The sequence below is a fragment of the Aotus nancymaae genome, unplaced genomic scaffold (assembly GCF_030222135.1).
Source record: "Aotus nancymaae isolate 86718 unplaced genomic scaffold, 86718_ANA_hifiasm-v0.15.2.pri h1tg000108l, whole genome shotgun sequence".
Lineage (NCBI taxonomy): Eukaryota > Metazoa > Chordata > Mammalia > Primates > Aotidae > Aotus > Aotus nancymaae.
This window is the reverse complement of record NW_026988523.1, coordinates 14,706,488-14,725,157: the sequence shown is the minus strand read 5'-3', so window position 1 is coordinate 14,725,157 and position 18,670 is coordinate 14,706,488. Positions and strand designations below refer to the sequence as shown.

The window sequence follows — 18,670 nt, the reverse complement described above, 5'->3', positions numbered from 1 at the left end:
CATGACCCTAAATAGGAACAGGCATTTCTGTTTTTGTGCCCAAATGTTGCCTTTCACCCCACCACACCTGTCTGTCTTGTACTCATGTAAACCTCAAACCCCAGACTCCACGAGTTGATGGGCAAACAGAAGAGCAGAGGAGCAGGAGAGCAGCATGGCAGAGAAGGAGAGAAGAGAAGGAGTGTCTGAACGTTGAGAGGAGTTCGGCTGGGGACAGTCAGAGGGGAGATCAGCCATGGGACAGCCAAACTCCTGGAGAAGATCATCTGCCCACTTCATCCCTTTTTCAGCTTCCCATTCATCTTTCTGAGAGCCACCTCCATCACCTAATAAAATCTCTGCATTCATCATCCTTTAAGTCCACGTGTGACCTGATTCTTCCTGGACACTGGACAAGAACCCAAGTACCAAGAGGGCATTGAGCTGGTTAACACTTAAGCCATCTATGAATGGCAGAGCTAAAAGAGCACTGTGGCACACCAAATGGGGCTTTGAGAATCACAGGCACCCATCCCTAGAAGCTACCATGAGGCTGGAGCCCAAAAGTGTTTGCCCTGGCTTCTGCACCTGCCGGACTGCATGCTCCCCCTCCCATAAGGAGTTTGAGCATGTGGTGGCCAAACAGACAAGCCGCACTCCTGTCACACATCCTATGAAGAGGGTCAGGGAACTCTCTCGTTTCATCTGAGGTCTTCCCCAGGATCCAGAAGGGTGAGTACAGATATAGGACTGTTGCATCTGCCTTTTTTCCAAGACCCTGCCACCTCTCTCTTTGCTGTGGGTAAAAGGAATATTGGCTGTTTCCCTTTCAGGGAGGTCTAGCTGTCGCATGGGACCGGAGGAAAGCCCTGGGGCAACCAAAGGCATCATTTGTTGCCGGAGGACACCAAGCCTGAACTCCATCAGCCAAGATACCCAGACTTTGCTGTGGTATCTCTTCTTTCACGGTTTGAAATGGCTCCTATCTCTTCTTTTATAATGTTAAAGATTTTGCTACAGACTGTGGTAATGACATTAAATGTAATATCCCAGCCATCAGAGTTGCAATTCAGAACCATGTGGTTTCCCTTTGGTGAGACCCAGAACCCCACCCCATGGCCACAGAGTCCTACGCACAGTGGCTCCTCTCCTTATCCCCTCCGCTTCTGTCTAGGGCACCTGGGGGAGTCTGCAGCATGCATGAGCAGCACCCAGTGACCACGATGGGTGGGTGCCTGTAATACCAGCTACTCAGGAGGCTGAGGTGGGAGAATCACTTGACCCCAGGAGGCAGAGGTTGCAGTGAGCCAAGATAATGCCATTGCATTCCAGCCTGGGCAACAAAGCAAAACTCTGTCTCAAAAATAAACAAAGAAAGGAAGGAAGGAAGGAAGGAAGAAAGAAAGAAAGAAAAAGAAAAGACAAGACCTCACCGCCTTCTTGGAGAGGCTAAGAGGAGCCTTGGTAAAGCATACCTCTCTATCTCCTGATTCTGTTGAGTGACAGGTAAGCCCAAAAGATAAATTTATTACTCAGTCAGCTCCTGATATCAGGAAGAAGTTGCAGAAATGGGCCCTGGGACCGGATAGTACTTTGGAGGACCTCCTGAAAGTGGCTGCCTTGGTCTTTTACAGTAAAGATAGGGAGACACAAGAAAGAGGCAGAAGCTTTAAGGGCCACCATGCAAGTCCACAAACCCCAGAATTCCTACGGTGCATCTGTTAACTGCTACAGATGTGGCAAGCACAGTTATCTCTCTTCTAAAGTTTAACTGCTCCCATACAAGGTTCAGTTTCTTTCACTAGGGTAAAACAACTTGGGTACAAGTTGTTAGTATATTTCACTTCTTATTTCTGTAATCTTTGGCATTAGATTCTTTCCTTGTATAATACACGTGTTTAACCCATGGATACTTAACTTTATGAAACTTGTTTTTTCCTCTCTCACCTAGGTCATCACACTCCAAATGCTCAGGCAACCAGAGACTTGGATGATGGCTTCCTTTTGCCAGAGACCCTTAGATAGACCTGGGAGGAATCTGACTTCTGTTTTCCCCAAAACAATGCCCCCGTCAGCAGGAAGTAGCTAAGATTGGCTGTTGACCATATTCTAATACAGTTAGATGTGCCTCTTCAGAGGGGGATAATGATATGGACATGAGACAGGGAAATACTGGGTAGAAGAGGGCAGTTCCCTGGCAAAGACCCCACCCCTAGGCCTAGAAACCCACTACCCTAAATGGGAACAGGCATTCCTGTTTTCATGCCCATATGTTGCCTTTTGGTCTGCCATCCCTGCCCCCTGTCCTGTGCCCATATATTCCCCAAACCCTAGGCTCCATGAGCAGATGGAAGACAAACAAAAGAGCAGAGGAGCAGGAGAGCAGCACCGCAGAGGAGAGATGAGACGGGGCATCGGAACGTTGAGAAGAGTTCAGATAGAGATAGACAGGAGATCAGCCATGGGATGGCCAAACTTCAGGGGAATATCATCTCCCCACTCCATCCCTTTTCAGCTCCCTATCCATCCTGCTGAGAACCACCTTCATTACCCAGTAGAATCTCTGCATTCACCATCCTTTAAATATGCGTCATTGTACTCTGTGGATGCCAGACAAGAACCCAGGTACTGAGGGCACTGAGCTGCTTAACACTTAAGCTGTCTGTGGAAGAGCTAAAAGAGCACTATGGTATGCCCACTGGGGCTTTAAGAATTGCAGGAACCCACCCCTAGAAGCTACGGTGGGGCTGGAGCCCAAAAGCGCTTGTCCTGGCTCCTGCACCTGCCTGCCTGCCTGGTCCTCCTCCTGTAAGGGGTTTGAGCATGCAGCAGCCAAACAGATGAGCCACACCCTTGTTGCACCTTCTGCAAGGGGGGTCGGGGAACTCTCCCAATCACAGATACAGACTGAAAGTGGGGGGTGGAAAAAGATATTCCATATAAGCAGGAATAAAGAGGCAAGAATAACTATACTTACATCAGATAAAAGAGATAACAAATCAAAGACTGTAAAAAGAGACAAAGAGAGTCATCAATAGTAATAAAGAGGTCAGCTCAGCAAGAGGATAAAACAATTATAAATATCTATGTGCCTAACACCAGAGTATCAAAGTACATAAAAGCAAACATTAGTAGATACAAAGGGAGAGAAAGACCGCAATACAGTAACAGCAGTGTTAGAACTGAAAAACAAATCCAGTAAAGTTTCAGGATACAAAGTCAACATACAAAAATGAGTAGCATTTATATACACCAACAGTGAACCATCTGAAAAATAAAAAGCATTCCCATTTACCTTAGCTATGAAATATAAAATAAAAAGGAATCAATTTAACCAAAGAAATGAAAGATCTAGACAAGAAAAATTACAAAACGCTGATAAAAGAAACAAAAAAGAAGATATAAACAAATGGAAAGATACTCCGTGCTCATGGATTGGAAGAATTAATACTGTTGAAATGACAGTACTATCCAGAGTAATTTATAGATTCATCCTATCGAAATACTAATGACATTCTTCAGAGAAGTTTTTTTAATCCTGTAATTTATACGAAATCACAAAAGACCCCCAAATAGCCAAAGCAATCCTAAGCAAAAAGGACAAAGCTAGAAGCATCATACTACCTGGTTTCAAAAGTTTCTACAAAACTACAGTAACCAAATTAGCACCACGAAAACACACACATAGTCTAATGGGACAGAATACAGAGCCCAGATATAAGTCCATGCCTTTACAGCCAACTCATCTTCAATAAATGTGGTCTCTTCAAAGAAACTGTGAGGTATGCAAAAAAAAAAATGTATGGCCCATTCACAGAAAAAAAGAGCCAATGGAAATTGTCCATGAGAAGTCCAGCCATTGTACTTACTAGTCTTTAAATCAATTGTCTCAGACATGCTCAAAGAACTAAAGGAAACCATGAACACAGAAAGTTACAAAAACCCGGGAGAATGATGTCTCACCAAAGAGAATATCAATAAAAGAAATTGGCTGGGTGCAGTGTCTCACACCTGTAATCCCAGTACTTTGGGAGACTGTAGGCAGGTGGATCATCTGAGGTCAGGAGTTTGAGACCAGCCTGGCCAACATGGTGAAACCCCGTCTCTACTAAAAATGCAAAAATTAGCTGGCTGTGGTGGCGTGTACCTGTATTCCCAACTACTTGGGAGGCTGAGGCAGTGGAATCGCTTGAACCTGGGAGGCAGAGTTTGCAGTGAGCTGAGATTGCGACACTGCACTCCAGCCTGGGTGACAGAGTGAGACTCCATCTCAAAAAAAAAAAAAAAAAGAAAAGAAAAAGAGAAATTATAAAAGGAAACCAAATAAAAATTCTGGGGCTGAAAAGCATGATAACTTTGTTTTTAAAACTTTTAATTTTTGTGGGTGCTTAGGTGTATATATTTATGGGGTACATGAGATGTTTTAATACAGGCATGCAATGTATAATTATTACATCATGGAAGATGGACTATCCATCCTCTCAAGCATTTATATTTTGTGTTGCAAACAATCCAATTATGTTATTTTAAAACATACAATTAAATTATTATTAACAATAGTCACTCTGTTGTGCTATCAAATACTAGGCCTTATTTATTCAAACTACTTTTTTATACCCATTAACCATTCTTACCTCCCCCTTACCAGCCTACACAACCGCCTCCCTACCCCACAACTACCCTTCCTAGCCACTGGTAACCATCCTTCTACTCTCTATCCCATGGGTTCAATTATTTTGGATCTTTAGATCACACAAATACGTGAGAACGTGCGATGTTTATCTTTCTGTGCCTGGTTTATTTCACTTAATATAATGACCCACAGTTCCATCCATGTTGTTGCAAATGACTGAAGCTCATTTTTTTTTAATGGCTGAATGGTACTGCATTGTGTATAGGACCACATTTTCTTTATCCATTCATTTGTTGACGGACATGTAGGTTGCTTTTAAATCTTGGCTATTGTGAACAGTGCTGCAACAAATGTGGGAGTGCAGATAACGCTTTGATAATTAATTTCCTTTCTTTTGGGTATATACCCAGCAGTGGGGTTGCTGGATCATATGGTAGCTCCATTTTCAGTTTTTTGAGGAACCTCCAAACTGTTCTCCATAGTGACTGTATTAATTAATATTCCCACCAACAGTGTACAAAGGTTCCCTTTTCTCCACATCCTCACCAGCATTTGTTATTGCCTGTCTTTTGGATATAAGCCATTTTTACTGGGGTGAGATGACATCACATTGTAGTTTCAATCTGCATTTCTCTGATCAATGATGTTGGGCACCTTGAAAAGTATATTAATTTTGAGCTAAAGGAAAATAAAAACATCACATGCGAAAACCTATGGGATGCAGTGAAAGCATTGCTCAAAAAGAAACTCATAGTTATAAATGTAGATACTAAAAAAGAAAGATAAGTAAATAATCTAGTCTTACAGGTTCAGGAACTAGATAAAGAAGAGGATGCTAAATCTGTTTTTATTGTTATTTTTTAGAGATGGGGTCTCACTCTGTTGTCTAGGCTGGAGTACAGTGGCGTGATCGTGGCTCACTGCAGCCTCAGCTTCCTAGGCTCAAGCAATTCTCCCACTTCAGCCTCATAAGTAGCTGGGACTAAGGGCATGTGCCATTGTGCCTAGTTAACTTTTTTTTTTTTTTTTGATACAGAGTTTTGCTCTTGTTGCCCAGGCTGGAGGGCAATGGCTCAATCTTGGCTCACTACAACCTTTACCTCCCAGGTTCAAGTGATTCTCCTGCCACAGCCTCCTGAGTAGCTGGGATTACAGGCATGCGCCATCAAGCCCAGCTAATTTTTTGCATTTTTAGTAGAGACAGGGTTTCTCCATGTTGGTTAGGCTGGTCTCAAACTCCCAACCTCAGATGATCTGCCTGCCTCGGCCTCTTAAAGTGCTGGATTACAGGCGTGAGACACTGTGCCCGGCATGCCTGGTTAGTTTTTTAATTTTTTTTGTAGAGACAGGGTCTCATTATCGTGCTCAGACTGGTCTCAAACTCCTAGGTTCAAGGTATCCTCCTGCCTCGGCCTCCCAAAGTGCTGGGATTACAGGTATAAGCCACTGCACCTGCCCAAGTTAAATCTAAAACTAGCAGAAGAAAGGAAATAATAAAGACTAGAGTAGAAGTAGACAAAATAGAGAGTAGAAGCATTTACTCTCTGAGAGCAATAGAGACCATCAACAAAAACAGTAGCTTTTTCTTTTGAAAAGATAACTACATTGACAAACATTTAGCTAAACTTATTAACAAAAAAGGGAAAAGAATTAAATTATTAACATCAGAAATAAAAGTGAAGACATTACTACCAACCTTATAGAAATAAACAGGATTATAAGAGACTACTATAAACAATTTTATGGCAACAAATTAGGTAATCTAGATAAACAAATTTCAAGAAATGTACAAACGTCTAAAACTGACCCAAGAAGAAACAAACAGTTTGAATGGGAGATTGAACCAATAATCAAAAACCATCCAACAAAAGCAAGCTCAGGACCTGATGACTTCACTGGTAAATTCTACATAACGTTTAAAGAAGAGCTAACATTAATTCTGCTTAAACTGCCAGAATATTGAAGAGGAGGAGATGCTTCCTAACTCATTCTAAGGTCGGCATGATCCTGCTAGTAAAACAGACAAACGAAACGCAACCCACGAAAGCTATGGAACAACATTCCTGATGGATGTAGATACAAAAATGCTCAACACAATGTGAACATATCAAATCCAGTAGAAAATTAAGATGGTTATATACCACGGCCAGGCGCAGCGGCTCACACCTGTAATCCCAACACTTTGGGAGGCAGAGCCAGACCTCAAGATCACTTGAGGTCAGGAGTTCAAGACCATGTTAAGGATGTTCTCTTCTATTTCTAGTTTGTTGGATGATTCCTATTTATTTTATATTTTGTAGCTACGGTAAATGGGATTGCTTTTTATTTTTCAGATGGTTCACTGTTGGTGTATATAAGTGCTACTCATTTTTGTATGTTGACTTTGTATCCTGAAACTTTACTGGATTTGTTTTTCAGTTCTCACACTGCTGTTACTGTATTGCGGTCTTTCTCTCCCTTTGTATCGATTAATGTTTGCTTTTATGTACTTTGATGCTTTGGTGTTAGGCACATAGATATTTATAATTGTTTTATGCTCTTGCTAAGCTGACCTCTTTATTACTATATGATGTCTCTTTGTCTCTTTTTACAGTCTTTGATTCATTGTCTCTTTTATCTGATGTAAGTATAGTTATTCTTGCCTCTTTATTCCTGCTTATATGGAATATCTTTTTCCACCCCCCACTTTCAGTCTTTCAATTTAGCTAGGCGTCATGGCAAACACCTGTAATCCCAGGTACTTGGGAGGCTGAGGCAGGAGAATTGCTTGAACCTGGGAGGTGCAGGTTGCAATGAGCCAGGATTGGAGGTTCCTCAAAAAACTGAAAATGGAGCTACCATATGATCCAGCAACCCCACTGCTGGGTATATACCCAAAAGAAAGGAAATTAATTATCAAAGCGTGGATTCTTTAGGATTTTCTATATATTTTCTATATATTGGATCATGTCATCTCTGAATAAAATAGCTTTGCTTGTTCCTCCCTAATGTGGATGTTTTTTATTCTCTTTTCTTTTCTCGCTTAAGTACTCTGGCTAGAACTTCCAGTACAGTGCTAAACAGAAACACTGAAACAAGGCATCCTTGTCTTCTATCTGAGCTGAGAGGGAAAGCTTTCAGTCTTTCACCATTGAGTATAATGTTTCCTGTGACTTTGCCCTTTATCATGTTGCCACTCTGTGCCTTTTAATTGGGGCATTTAGCCCATTTACATTCAAGGTTAATATTGGTAGGTATGGATAACCCTTAAAGAATCCACAAAACACTATTAAACCTAGTAAACAAATTCAATAAGTTTTAGGATACAAGGTCAGCATGCAATAATCAGTTGTATTTCTATATACTAACAATGAATAATCTGAAATGAAATAAAAATACTTCCACTTATAATAGCATCAGAAAGAATGAAATACTTATAAATGTAATCATGGAAATGTAAAACTTATAAACTAAAAATTATAAAGTAATTTTTCAAATACATACCTACCAATATTAACCTTGAGTGTAAATGGGCTAAATGCCCCAATTAAAAGGCACAGAGTGGCAAGCTGGAAGCAAGACCCACTGTTTACTATCTTCAAGAGAATCATCTCACATGCAATGACACCCATAGGCTCAAAGAAAAGGGATGGAGAAAAATCTACCAAGCAAATGGAAAACAAACAAAAAGGCAGGGGTTGCTATTCTAATTTCAGACAAAACAGTCTTTAAATCAACAACAATTAAAAAAAGACAAAGAAAGGCATTACATAATGGTAAAGGTTCAATTCAACAAGACTTACCTATCCTAAATATATATATATATGCAACCAATACAGGAACACCCAGATCATAAAACAAGTTCTTATAGACCTGCAAAGAGACTTAGACAATCACACAATAACAGTGGGAGACTTCAACACTCCACTGACGGTGTTAGACCATTGAGGCAGAAAACTAACAAAGATATTCCAGACCTGACTCAACACTTGACCCAAATGAATCTAACTGACATCTACAGAACTCTTCACCCTAAAACAACAGAACATACATTCTTCTCATCTGCACATGGTACATACTCTAAAATTGGCCACATAAGGGCCAGATGCCGTGGCTCATGCCTGTAATCTTAGCACTTTGGGAGGCTGAGGTGGGCAGATCACCTGAAATCAGGAGTTCGAGAGCAGCCTGGCCAACATGGTGAAACCCTGTCTCTACTAAAAATACAAAAATTAGCCGAGCATGGTGTTGGGCACCTGTAATCCCTGCTCTTCAGGAGGCTGAGGCCAGAGAATTGCTTGAACTCAGGAGGTGGAGGTTGCAGTGAGCTGAGATCATGCCATTGCACTCCAGGCTGGGCAACAAGAGTGAGACTCCATCACCCCCACCCCCCTCCAAAAAAACTGGCCACATAATCAGCCATAAAACAACTCAGCAAATTTTTAAAAAATGAATTTATACCAACCATATTCTTAGCCCATGGCACAATAAAAATAGAAATCACTAAGAAAATCACTAAGAAGATCACTCAAAACCACACAATTACATGGAAATTAAACAACCTGCTTCTGAATGACTTCTGGGTAAACAATAACATTGAGGCAGAAATCAAGAAATTCTTTGAAACCAGTGAGAGCAAAGATATAACATACCGGAATCTCTGGGACACGCACATTCTTTAGCTCTATCCACTAAAAAGATCTGATTGCAGTGACACCCCAGTAGCAGTGAGTTAACCTAGTTTCTGGATCTTGGCTTTTAAGCATCATTCGCTAAGAAAAGGAACCAGGCTCTTCGAATAATGGCTAATTCTAGAGCTGGAGCAGGGAAAGTATAAGATGCACCTGGGAGACATATACAAGAAAGCAAGAACATGCTCAACAGACATTTCAAAGGGAGACAAAAGCCAGCTTGAAATGGGTGCCACTTAACAAACTAGGGAAAATTTGAGCACTAAAATAATAATAGTAATGAATTATAACCCACTGAATTAAAAAAATGAGTTCATACAGATATAAATTAATTAAAGTGTAAGAATGAAATATTTACAAAATTTCAAAGTACACCCCCCATTGTGAAGATTCACTTAAGGTAGTAGCAAAAATATTAAAGGAAAAATATTAAAGAAAGTTGCAGAATATTGTCTCAAACCCTTTTAGAAAGTCCAAAAGTTTTTTCTATAGTTCTTAGCTGAAGGCAGCCGGAATCTCTTTGCAGGAGCCAGAGAGATTAAGGCACAAATACAAAAGAATGTGAGTAGTTTACCTAACTAACTTGTTTATTTATGCAGTCTTAAAACTAATCTTTGAGCCAGATAGCCCTCTCAGGAGGATGTCTACCAAAGATATTACCCACTAATAGTGTTTGCTTTAAGCATCAGAACCTGTCCTTTTATATTTAACCTCTAGTGGTGTTGACTCAAGCCTTTGTCAATTAAACTTTACTGAATAAATGTGAGTCTCACTAGCTAATAAAGGCCAGCAGTTGCAACTGTTTACAGCACTCTCCAAGGAGTCTGTAAGCTGCACAGACACACTGAGTCAAACTAGCAAAGCATATCTGTTTGTCAGTATACTTTATTCATCCGTCATTAAGTCAAAGTCTACAGGATACACCCCTGCAAGTAGTGACCCCAACACCCCATAATATTTATTAATCATGAAAGGAAAAAATATTAAATTTATAGTAAAGAATCCTGGCAGGTGACACATTAACCAAATAATCAAAGGCAAGATAAATGCCTATAATCCCAGTGCTCTGGGAGGCCAAGGTGAGATGATCTCTTGAGGCCAGGAGTTCAAGAACAGCCTGGAGAACATAGTGAAACCCCATTTCTACAAAAAGATGGGTGGGAACATCATTAGTAATGGAACAAAGCAAAATTGTGCACCACTGGTGCAGTGAAAAGAACTGCAATGATATTTCTGAGTAGCCTGAATGCATAACCTGAATCTAATCATGAGAAAACATCAAACAGAAATGAAAGGACATCTGTAAAAATAGACTTGAAATCTTCAAAAGTGTCAAGGATGTAAAAGTCAAAGAAAATCTGAGTAAGGTGACATTCAGTATATCTTGAATTTGGTCTAAAAATTAAGTGGTAGTAATGTATCAGTGTTAATTTCCTGATTCTGATCATTGTATTGTGACTTTGTGAGAGAATGTCCTTGCTTGTGGAAAATATACACTGAATTATTTGAGGATGATGGGGCATTGGGTTGACAGCTACTCTCAAGTGGTTCAATAAAGGATTCTTTTCCTGTACTTTTTTTCCTATAAATTAGTTGTTATTTTCAGAATATATATATATGTGTGTGTGTGTGTGTATATGTATGTGTATATATGCATATATATGTGTGTACATATATGTGTATATATATGTACATATGTGTGTGTGTATATATATGGTTACACACTTAACCATATATATGGTTAAGTGTGTGGTACCTCCCCCTTTCTTCCTCTGGCTCCAACCACGTGAAGTTCTGGCTCCCCCTTCACCTTCTGTCATGACTGTAAATTTTCTGAGGCCTCCCCAGAAGTCAAGCAGATGACAGCATTATGCTTCTCGTATACCCTGTGGAACTATGAGCCAAATCAAAATATCTTTTCTTTATAAATTACCCAGTCTCAAGTATTTCTTTTTTTTATTTAAAAAAATTTTTTTAAATTGTACTTTAGGTTCTGGGGTACATGTGCAGATCATGCAGGACTGTTGCATAGGTACACACATGGCAATGTGGTTTGCTGCCTCCATCCCCCCGTCACCTACATCTGGCATTTTTCCCCAAATTATCTATCCCTCCCCGACCTCCCCACCCCCCTGCTGTCCCTCCTTGCCCCCCCAACAGACCCCAGTGTGTGATGCTCCCCTCCCTGTGTCCATGTGTTCTCATTGTTCATCAACCGCCTATGAGTGAGAACACGTGGTGTTTGATTTTCTGTTCTTGTGTCAGTTGCTGAGAATGATGGTTTCCAGATTCATCCATGTCCCTACAAAGGACACAAACTCATCATTTTTATGGCTGCATAGTATTCCATGGTGAATATTCAAGTATTTCTTTATAGCAATGTGAGAATAGACTAATATACCATCATAAGGTGGGTTACTCAAGACCACCAAGTCATAGCTGGCCCAACAGTAATCCATCATAAAATGGAAATGGTACATCTGGAATCAGGCATGAGGCAGGTCAGAAAGTATAAGAAACTACCCAAGCAGGTGACCCAGACACCCATGTCATTACCACTGTGGCACTGCCACTTTGCTGTCATCACGTCTATGGTTGTTCACATTGATGACCAGCTGACGGTCACACTGATGACCAACTGACAGAAGAGGAAAAAAATCGAACCTGTTTCATGAATGGACCATCTCAATATGTTGGTGAAAAATATGTAACTGAAGCCCCTCTTGGTGGTGATCCTGAAAGATGATGGGGAGAGAAAAACCCCATGAGCAGAACTATGGGCAGTGCACCTGTGCATTTGTTTGTGTGGAAAGAGAAGTAGCCCAAGGTAAGAATATATATGTACTCTTAGGCAGTGATGAATGGCTTGGCTGGTAAGCCAGGAGCTAGAAGGACAAAAAGGTGTGGGAATATACATGTGGATGGATCTGTGAGAATAAGCATGACGTGTGAAGATCTTCGTATTGTATCTTAAGGCCCACCAAAGAACAACTACCATGAAAGAGGCACTAAACAACCAAGTAGACAAAATGACACCCTGACAGGTGATGCCAGCAAATCTCTGTCATAAGCCACTCCAGTGCTGGCACAGTGTTGGAGGCTATGTACAGACCAACAGCATGTGCCCCATGTTTGCACACCAAACACTTAAGTTGCTGGCAACAGAGACAAATGCAGAACCCCCAATATATTAATATCCCTAATAAAATCCAGCCACTTGGTGACAAACTGATTACACTGAACCCCTTCTACTCTGGAAGGAACAGCAACTCATTATGACTGGAACTAATATGTATCTTACCTGCAAGGTCTCAGACGGCATCACCATCTGGGGGCTTAAAAATGATTGATCCCTCAGTGGGATCTCCCATAACATTGCCTCTGACCAAGGGATACACTTTATAGCAAAAGAGGTGTGACAATGGTCAATGGGTTCCATGAAGATGAGATCTACTAGTTCTATTTCCTTTGAGAGCTGCTGGCTTGATAGAGTGATGGAGCCACTTTTAGAAGGCATAGCTGTGACAGCAGCTTGGAGCTACCAGAATGCTGGGGGAGAATGATGATACCTTGGGAAAATGAGGCATCATCCTCCAGGATAAATCAAAGACCACTATAAAGTGTGTCTTCAGTGGTAGAACATATGGGTCCAGGTACCAAAGAAAGAAAGCAGTGTTCAATTTAACACCAGTATCAGTGACTGACTTAGGGAAATTTGTCATCTTTATACCTATAGGTCTAGACCAGTGCTGTCCAATAAAAGTACCATGTGAGCCACATATATAATTTAAAATTTTCCAGTGATCACATTGAAAAAGCCAAAAAGCAAAGGGTGAAATTCATTTTAATAATGTTTTTTACTTACCTACGTGTACCAGTCACATTTCAAGTGCTCAGTGGCCACATGGGGCTAGTGGCTCCTGTACTGGACAGTACGAATCTAGATACCCTAGTTCCTGGAGGCAGAATGCTTCTACTAAAGGAAATAGTCAGTATTCAATTGCTTTAAGCTCCTTATGCCAAGAAGCCAGCAGGCAAGCAAAAGAGTCACTGTATTGATAGGGTAATTGATCCTAATAGTTAAGATCATGTAACATAGCAGGGATAGTGGAGAATTCACTTGCCACTCTTCGTATTCCCTAGCCCAGTGTGTATGATAAGCTGACAAGTGGAGCAGCCACAGCCTGAGAAGTCATGATGACCAGTGGCTCAGATATCTCAGAGATGAGAGTTTAGTAAGACCCCAAGACCAACAGAGGTACTAGCTGAGCATAAAATAAATCTAGGATGGGGAGCAGGAGAGGAAGAAGAGTATTAAAGAGTAATGTGAGCCAGGCTTTCTCAAATACATTTCCCAGGACAAGAAACCGTCAGATTCCTGGAGGAGCTACTCCAAGGTGAGGTGAAATTCCTATACAAAGCAAATAGACAGTAGTGGGTGGTACTGGGTACTATCTAGAACCTCCCTTCAGGGCCAAAGCACTGGTTTCCCTAGATAGCCTGAGTGTTGGCTGCTGATGACCCAGAGATGAGGGCCCTTCTGAGAGCTGCTTCAGCCAAAGGAAACTTCCTGGCTATAAACCCTAGGTTATATCCTCCCAGGGGCATTCACATCTCCTGTAGATCAATGTGGAAGACCTAAAGCCCACATTAAATTTCTTACCTCATTGAGGGACAACTCTGAAGGGCCATCCTAGCAACACAGTTTCTTATGGCATCTGCTGAGGCCTGTTGTGATTGCCTCACAGTTGAGTATCTCTGCCCAGTCCTGCCTTCCTCACTCTCTTATAGGTATTATTCCCAAGGCGACAAACCCCCCTTCACAAATCTCAGCCTCTGGGTAACTTGACAGAGATGAATCCACATTATTTAAAACCCCAGAGTGATAACTAGATAAGAAAGTAGAAATGAACCACCTTAACCATCATCACTTTGTTCATTTAGAATTACATCTTACTTTCATGATGTCCTTCTACGGCTTTGTAGGAGAAAAAAGACATAGTCATTACCCCCAACCGCCTCTTCATTCCCAACAAAGCATGGTTCCTCTTTTGGCTTTTGTTCCTTAAGTTTAGAGATTTTCTCTTAGATTTGAAAAAACGAGTTGCCTCGTCTATCCCTGATTTTAAACACTTGCCGCTTTTAGGTGCTTTCTCACAGTATATTTTGTAGTCATCACTGATCTTCTCTATGGCCATCTTTGGATTCTTGTAGCAGAGCTCCTCAAAGGACATTTTAGTTATGTCTGTGAAGTAAGGAAAAACAGAGATACAGTCTGCTTGTCCAAAGTCTATGTTCAAAGATTCATATACTTTTGTTGAAGGTATTGCCTTTAAAATGTTATTTAAAGAGGCCGAAAATGTTTAAATGGGATGCTTGCAGAAATAATACAAATTCTCTAAGCTAAATTATAAACAAGGGAATAAGCCTCCTCTCCCTTCCAGAATAAGAAGATCCTCTCCTTTTTAGGGAAAACTGACCTATGGAGATTATTTGCCTGGGGGTAGCCAAGGTATGACTTGAAAGAGCTACCAATTTTTAATTTATGTTTGAAAAGTAACTCATACAAATGAATGGTGACTCCTTCAAAGCATCCATCTGTTGAGGGGTTGAGTAGCAAATGTATTTGTTTTTTTGTTTTTTGCACAGATGGGGTTTTGCCGTATTGCCCAGGATGGTCTTGAACTCCTAGGTTCTAGTGATACTCCTGCCTTGGCCTCCCAAATATTGGGATTAAAGACGTGACTCCACACCTACAAATCAAAACAATTTGAAGAACCTAAGAACAAGAAATGGCAAAGAACATGCTATGCTATGTTTTCCCTTTCTCAGCTCTGACTTTGGGAATAACTTTCAGAATTAACTTACATATCTGAATATTATTAATAGTTGCAAATCATTGTCCTTTGGAGTGGATTTTTTTTCTAGAACCAGGCATATATCATCTTACGTTATGCATAATGAATTGAGAGGGAATACCTTTTTGTATCCAGCATGTGGTGAGACAATGAGGCTGAGATAGCAAGAGAAGTTTTACCAATGATCTGGATAATGGAAGCAGAATAGTAGTACCTTACTTCCTACTGAGGAGAAATACTCATTTGGATGTGAGTTCTGGGATTTAGAGTATATCTAAATGCACAGAGTTCTCCTGGAACTCTCTAGGCAGTTCAGTACTTTCTGAAGCTATACTATTTGAGTCTAGAAAGAGTACTGGGGTGTGGACCCATGAATGTGAGTTATTCTTATGTCGTCATCATCATCATCATGTGTAATCAAGCGGAATTTGACCATAAGTGTTAAGAGCAGTGGATTGTTTCTGCAGTGGATCCAGGTTTCTAGTCCTGTATCAATTCCTTCCTTGCTGGGCAGCCTTGAGCAAGTCTTTTCACCTTTCTGGAAGTCATGTTTTCCTGTATAAAAGATGATAGCGGCCAGGTGTGGTGGCTCACTCCTGTAATCCCAGCACTTTGGGAGGCTGAGGCAGGAAGATTGCTTGAGGTCAGGAGTTTGAGACCAGCCTGGCCAACATGGTGAAAACTCATCTTTACTAAAATACAAAAATTAGTCAGGTGTTGTGGCAAGCACCTGTAATCCCAGCTACTAGGGAGGCTGAGGCAGGAGAATCGCTTGAACCCAGGAGGCTGAAGTTGTAGTGAGCAGACCGTCATTGCACACCAGCCTGGGCAACAAGAGAAAGACTCATCTCAAAAAAAGAAAGAGAGAGAGTATTCTAACTCTGCTACTCTGTGAGTTTAGGGTACAGCTGGAGACACCTGTCTACCTGGGATTCAGGGCCCTGACCTGACCAAATGCAAAGAAGGCTCTTTATTAGGCCAGACTTGTGCTCCCAAAAAGTGGTGATAGAGGAAGTAATGATGTGTGCTTTGGAGAGGGACAAGGAGCTTCTATAAGGTGTGGTTCACATTCTTACTAGCTATCCCTGGTTCCCCATAGCCACCAAAGTCATGCCCATTTCCCAGTATATGTGTGGTGAAATTTACCAGCCATCTTTTTTCTACTTCTGTCTTGATTCCTGGGAATCTAAGATCCTCAGGTTTTAGAGAGGGTGGAATCTCTATGGGTAAAAAAGAGGGCCTGTGCATGCTAGATTTAAATAATTCATGCCCAAGCATGGCTCTGAGGGGCAAGTATCCAGGGCATCTTGATTTATATATAGAGTGCATATTAAAGTTTTAAAAAAGAGCTGGATGTTACATTCTTTCGCAATCTAACAAGTACCATTTACTTAGCACCTGCTTGTTACGTAACTCTATTACCTCTAATCCTAAATAAATTAGGGGCCATTATCTCCACTGCATAGATGAAAAAATTAGGTTCAGAGAGATGGAGTAACTTGCCCAAGCTCACAGAACATATGAATGGTACAACTGAATTTTCAAAGCTTTTGCTTACTCTTTACCTGTGTTTTTCAAAGTGTAGGTCATGACTCATTAGTATACCAAAAAATAAATGGTGACATTGCTAGGTTTTACATGACATGAAATAGGATAGAATAAAAATGTTGGAGTACAACATCTTATGTAATAAGGGCAAGTATTGATTTGGAAATTTGTGTTTCCATATATATATGCACATGTGTATGCAAGTATATGTTTAAGGAATTATGAAGACAAACGTATTTATTGTGGATCAAAGTTTGAGAAATATGCAGTATTCCAACTGTCTCAACATAGATAATTAAAGCAGTATGCTCAATTTGAATAATAATGACTAACATTTACAGTACTGAACTCCTGAGATCATTCATAGATGATCTCAGGTCACCTGTACAAGTTTGTTATCATCCTTGTTTTACGGATGAGAAAACTGGGGCTTAAAGAGAGGTGAAATACATTGCTCAAGTTTACAAGTCAGTAGGACAGCAAGGGTGTAGCCCCAGACTTCTGGGATAGCAAAGCCTTTTGCTCCTAATGACACCTCTCTGCCGCCTGGGTGGGCTGGTGTGTTATGTTAGGGAAGCAGGTAACTATAAAATACGTTCACAGAAATGCGCTTGGATCCTATTCTGGAGGAAATGTGGTGAGGTGGAACATGCTTATCAGATGTATGAAATGAAGTATTCAGCATCAGCTGTGGTATTGCTTTGGTGAGAAAGAGACTAGCTAAAGTTGGGTGATCTGGGTCCCTCAGATCCAGCAAGGAGCTCTACAGTCTATCTGCATTCAAATCCTGACTGCAACTTACTCTGTGACCCTGGGGAGGTCACATCTTCTCTGTGCCTCAGTTACTTAGTACTTACCTCATAGGTTATTTTGATGATCAAATAAGGTAATCTCTGCATTGCATAGTGCTGACACTTAGTAAATAACCCATAAACGTTAAATATTATTTTCCAGTTGCCTATATGTAAAGGTCAAAAACATGACCTGCTCTGACCTGTTAGAAACACTGGAGACGTCAGCTCCACCTGGAGAGACCCTCCTCGTTTCAGGTCCTCCTTAGCTATCTTTTGCCACTGCTTAGAGTCCATTTCCTTCATGTCAGCCAAAGCCTGGCTTAACTCCAAAGACTGCTGAATCCTCTTGTAAAGAAGAATGCTCTCTTCTTTGCTTATTAATTCTCTTTTATGCCGTCTGGAGCTGATGAACTTGTTCTGTGTCTAAGAGAAGAGAGTGAGGGGAAGACCACATTTGTTACAGGAACTAGACCAGAAGCAATAGTTCTGTAGTATCTCAGTGCTCCATGCCTCCCTGTCACACGGTCTTATGCAGGTTGTTTCCATTGTTAAGAACCATTGCTCCTTTAGATGCCAACCCCCACCCTCTTCTAATCAAACTCATTTTCTATAAGGGAGAAATTTTCTATGATTGTGACTTTTTCAAAGTCATCTTATGCACCGAGTCCTTTTCCTTGAGAGGTTTAGCTTTAGAACAACAGGGACCATACCAATCTTTGGTTGACTCTAGGAAAAAGAACAATTTCATTTACAAACACATAAGCGTTTTAAAACAGCAATTACTCTTTCTTCTTCCCTCATCCTCACGATTCCTTCCCAACCCAAAGTCCTTCCTACCGTAAAAATGAGAAACCAGTAGTCCTCTTCATCCAAGAATTCATCATACCAGGGACTGAGCATCTGAAAGCCAAACATAGCATACACATTATGAGGTGGATGATCCGCTTGCTGCATCTCTCCTGCTTATGTTCACCTAGGAGCAGAGTAGGCTGAAGATTCTGGGTTTTGTAATCTGGAGATCTAATGGAACAGCAAACATTAGCTATGACCAACTAGGAGGCGTTCCTTTATCTCTGAATAGAGCAGCTACCACAGCTTTTCTCTAAGTCTCAGAGTACTAAATATTTATTTAAGAAGAGAGATGATAAATAATTTAGAGAACCATTACTTAACATCTGCATATTATTT

At 40.8% G+C, this 18,670-nt stretch overlaps 1 protein-coding gene across 6 annotated transcripts in view; it reads right to left on the bottom strand.

The window, feature by feature from the left end:
* The window catches only part of RGSL1 (regulator of G protein signaling like 1), a 144,448-nt gene that overhangs the window by 39,941 nt on the left and 85,837 nt on the right, over positions 1-18,670 (bottom strand). For 5 of the 6 annotated variants that reach the window (XR_010340481.1, XM_064370852.1, XM_064370856.1 and 2 more), the window contains 3 exons: positions 18,320-18,382; positions 17,683-17,905; positions 14,420-14,527 (listed from right to left, as the gene is read on the bottom strand). Coding sequence is in view for 5 of the 6 variants with exons in the window: in XM_064370852.1 (XP_064226922.1) it covers positions 14,420-14,527; positions 17,683-17,905; positions 18,320-18,382 (394 nt within the window). In the remaining variant the exon portion in view is untranslated. The remainder of the gene's footprint in view (positions 1-14,419; positions 14,528-17,682; positions 17,906-18,319; positions 18,383-18,670) is intronic. The other variant, XM_064370855.1, reaches the window with a different exon arrangement.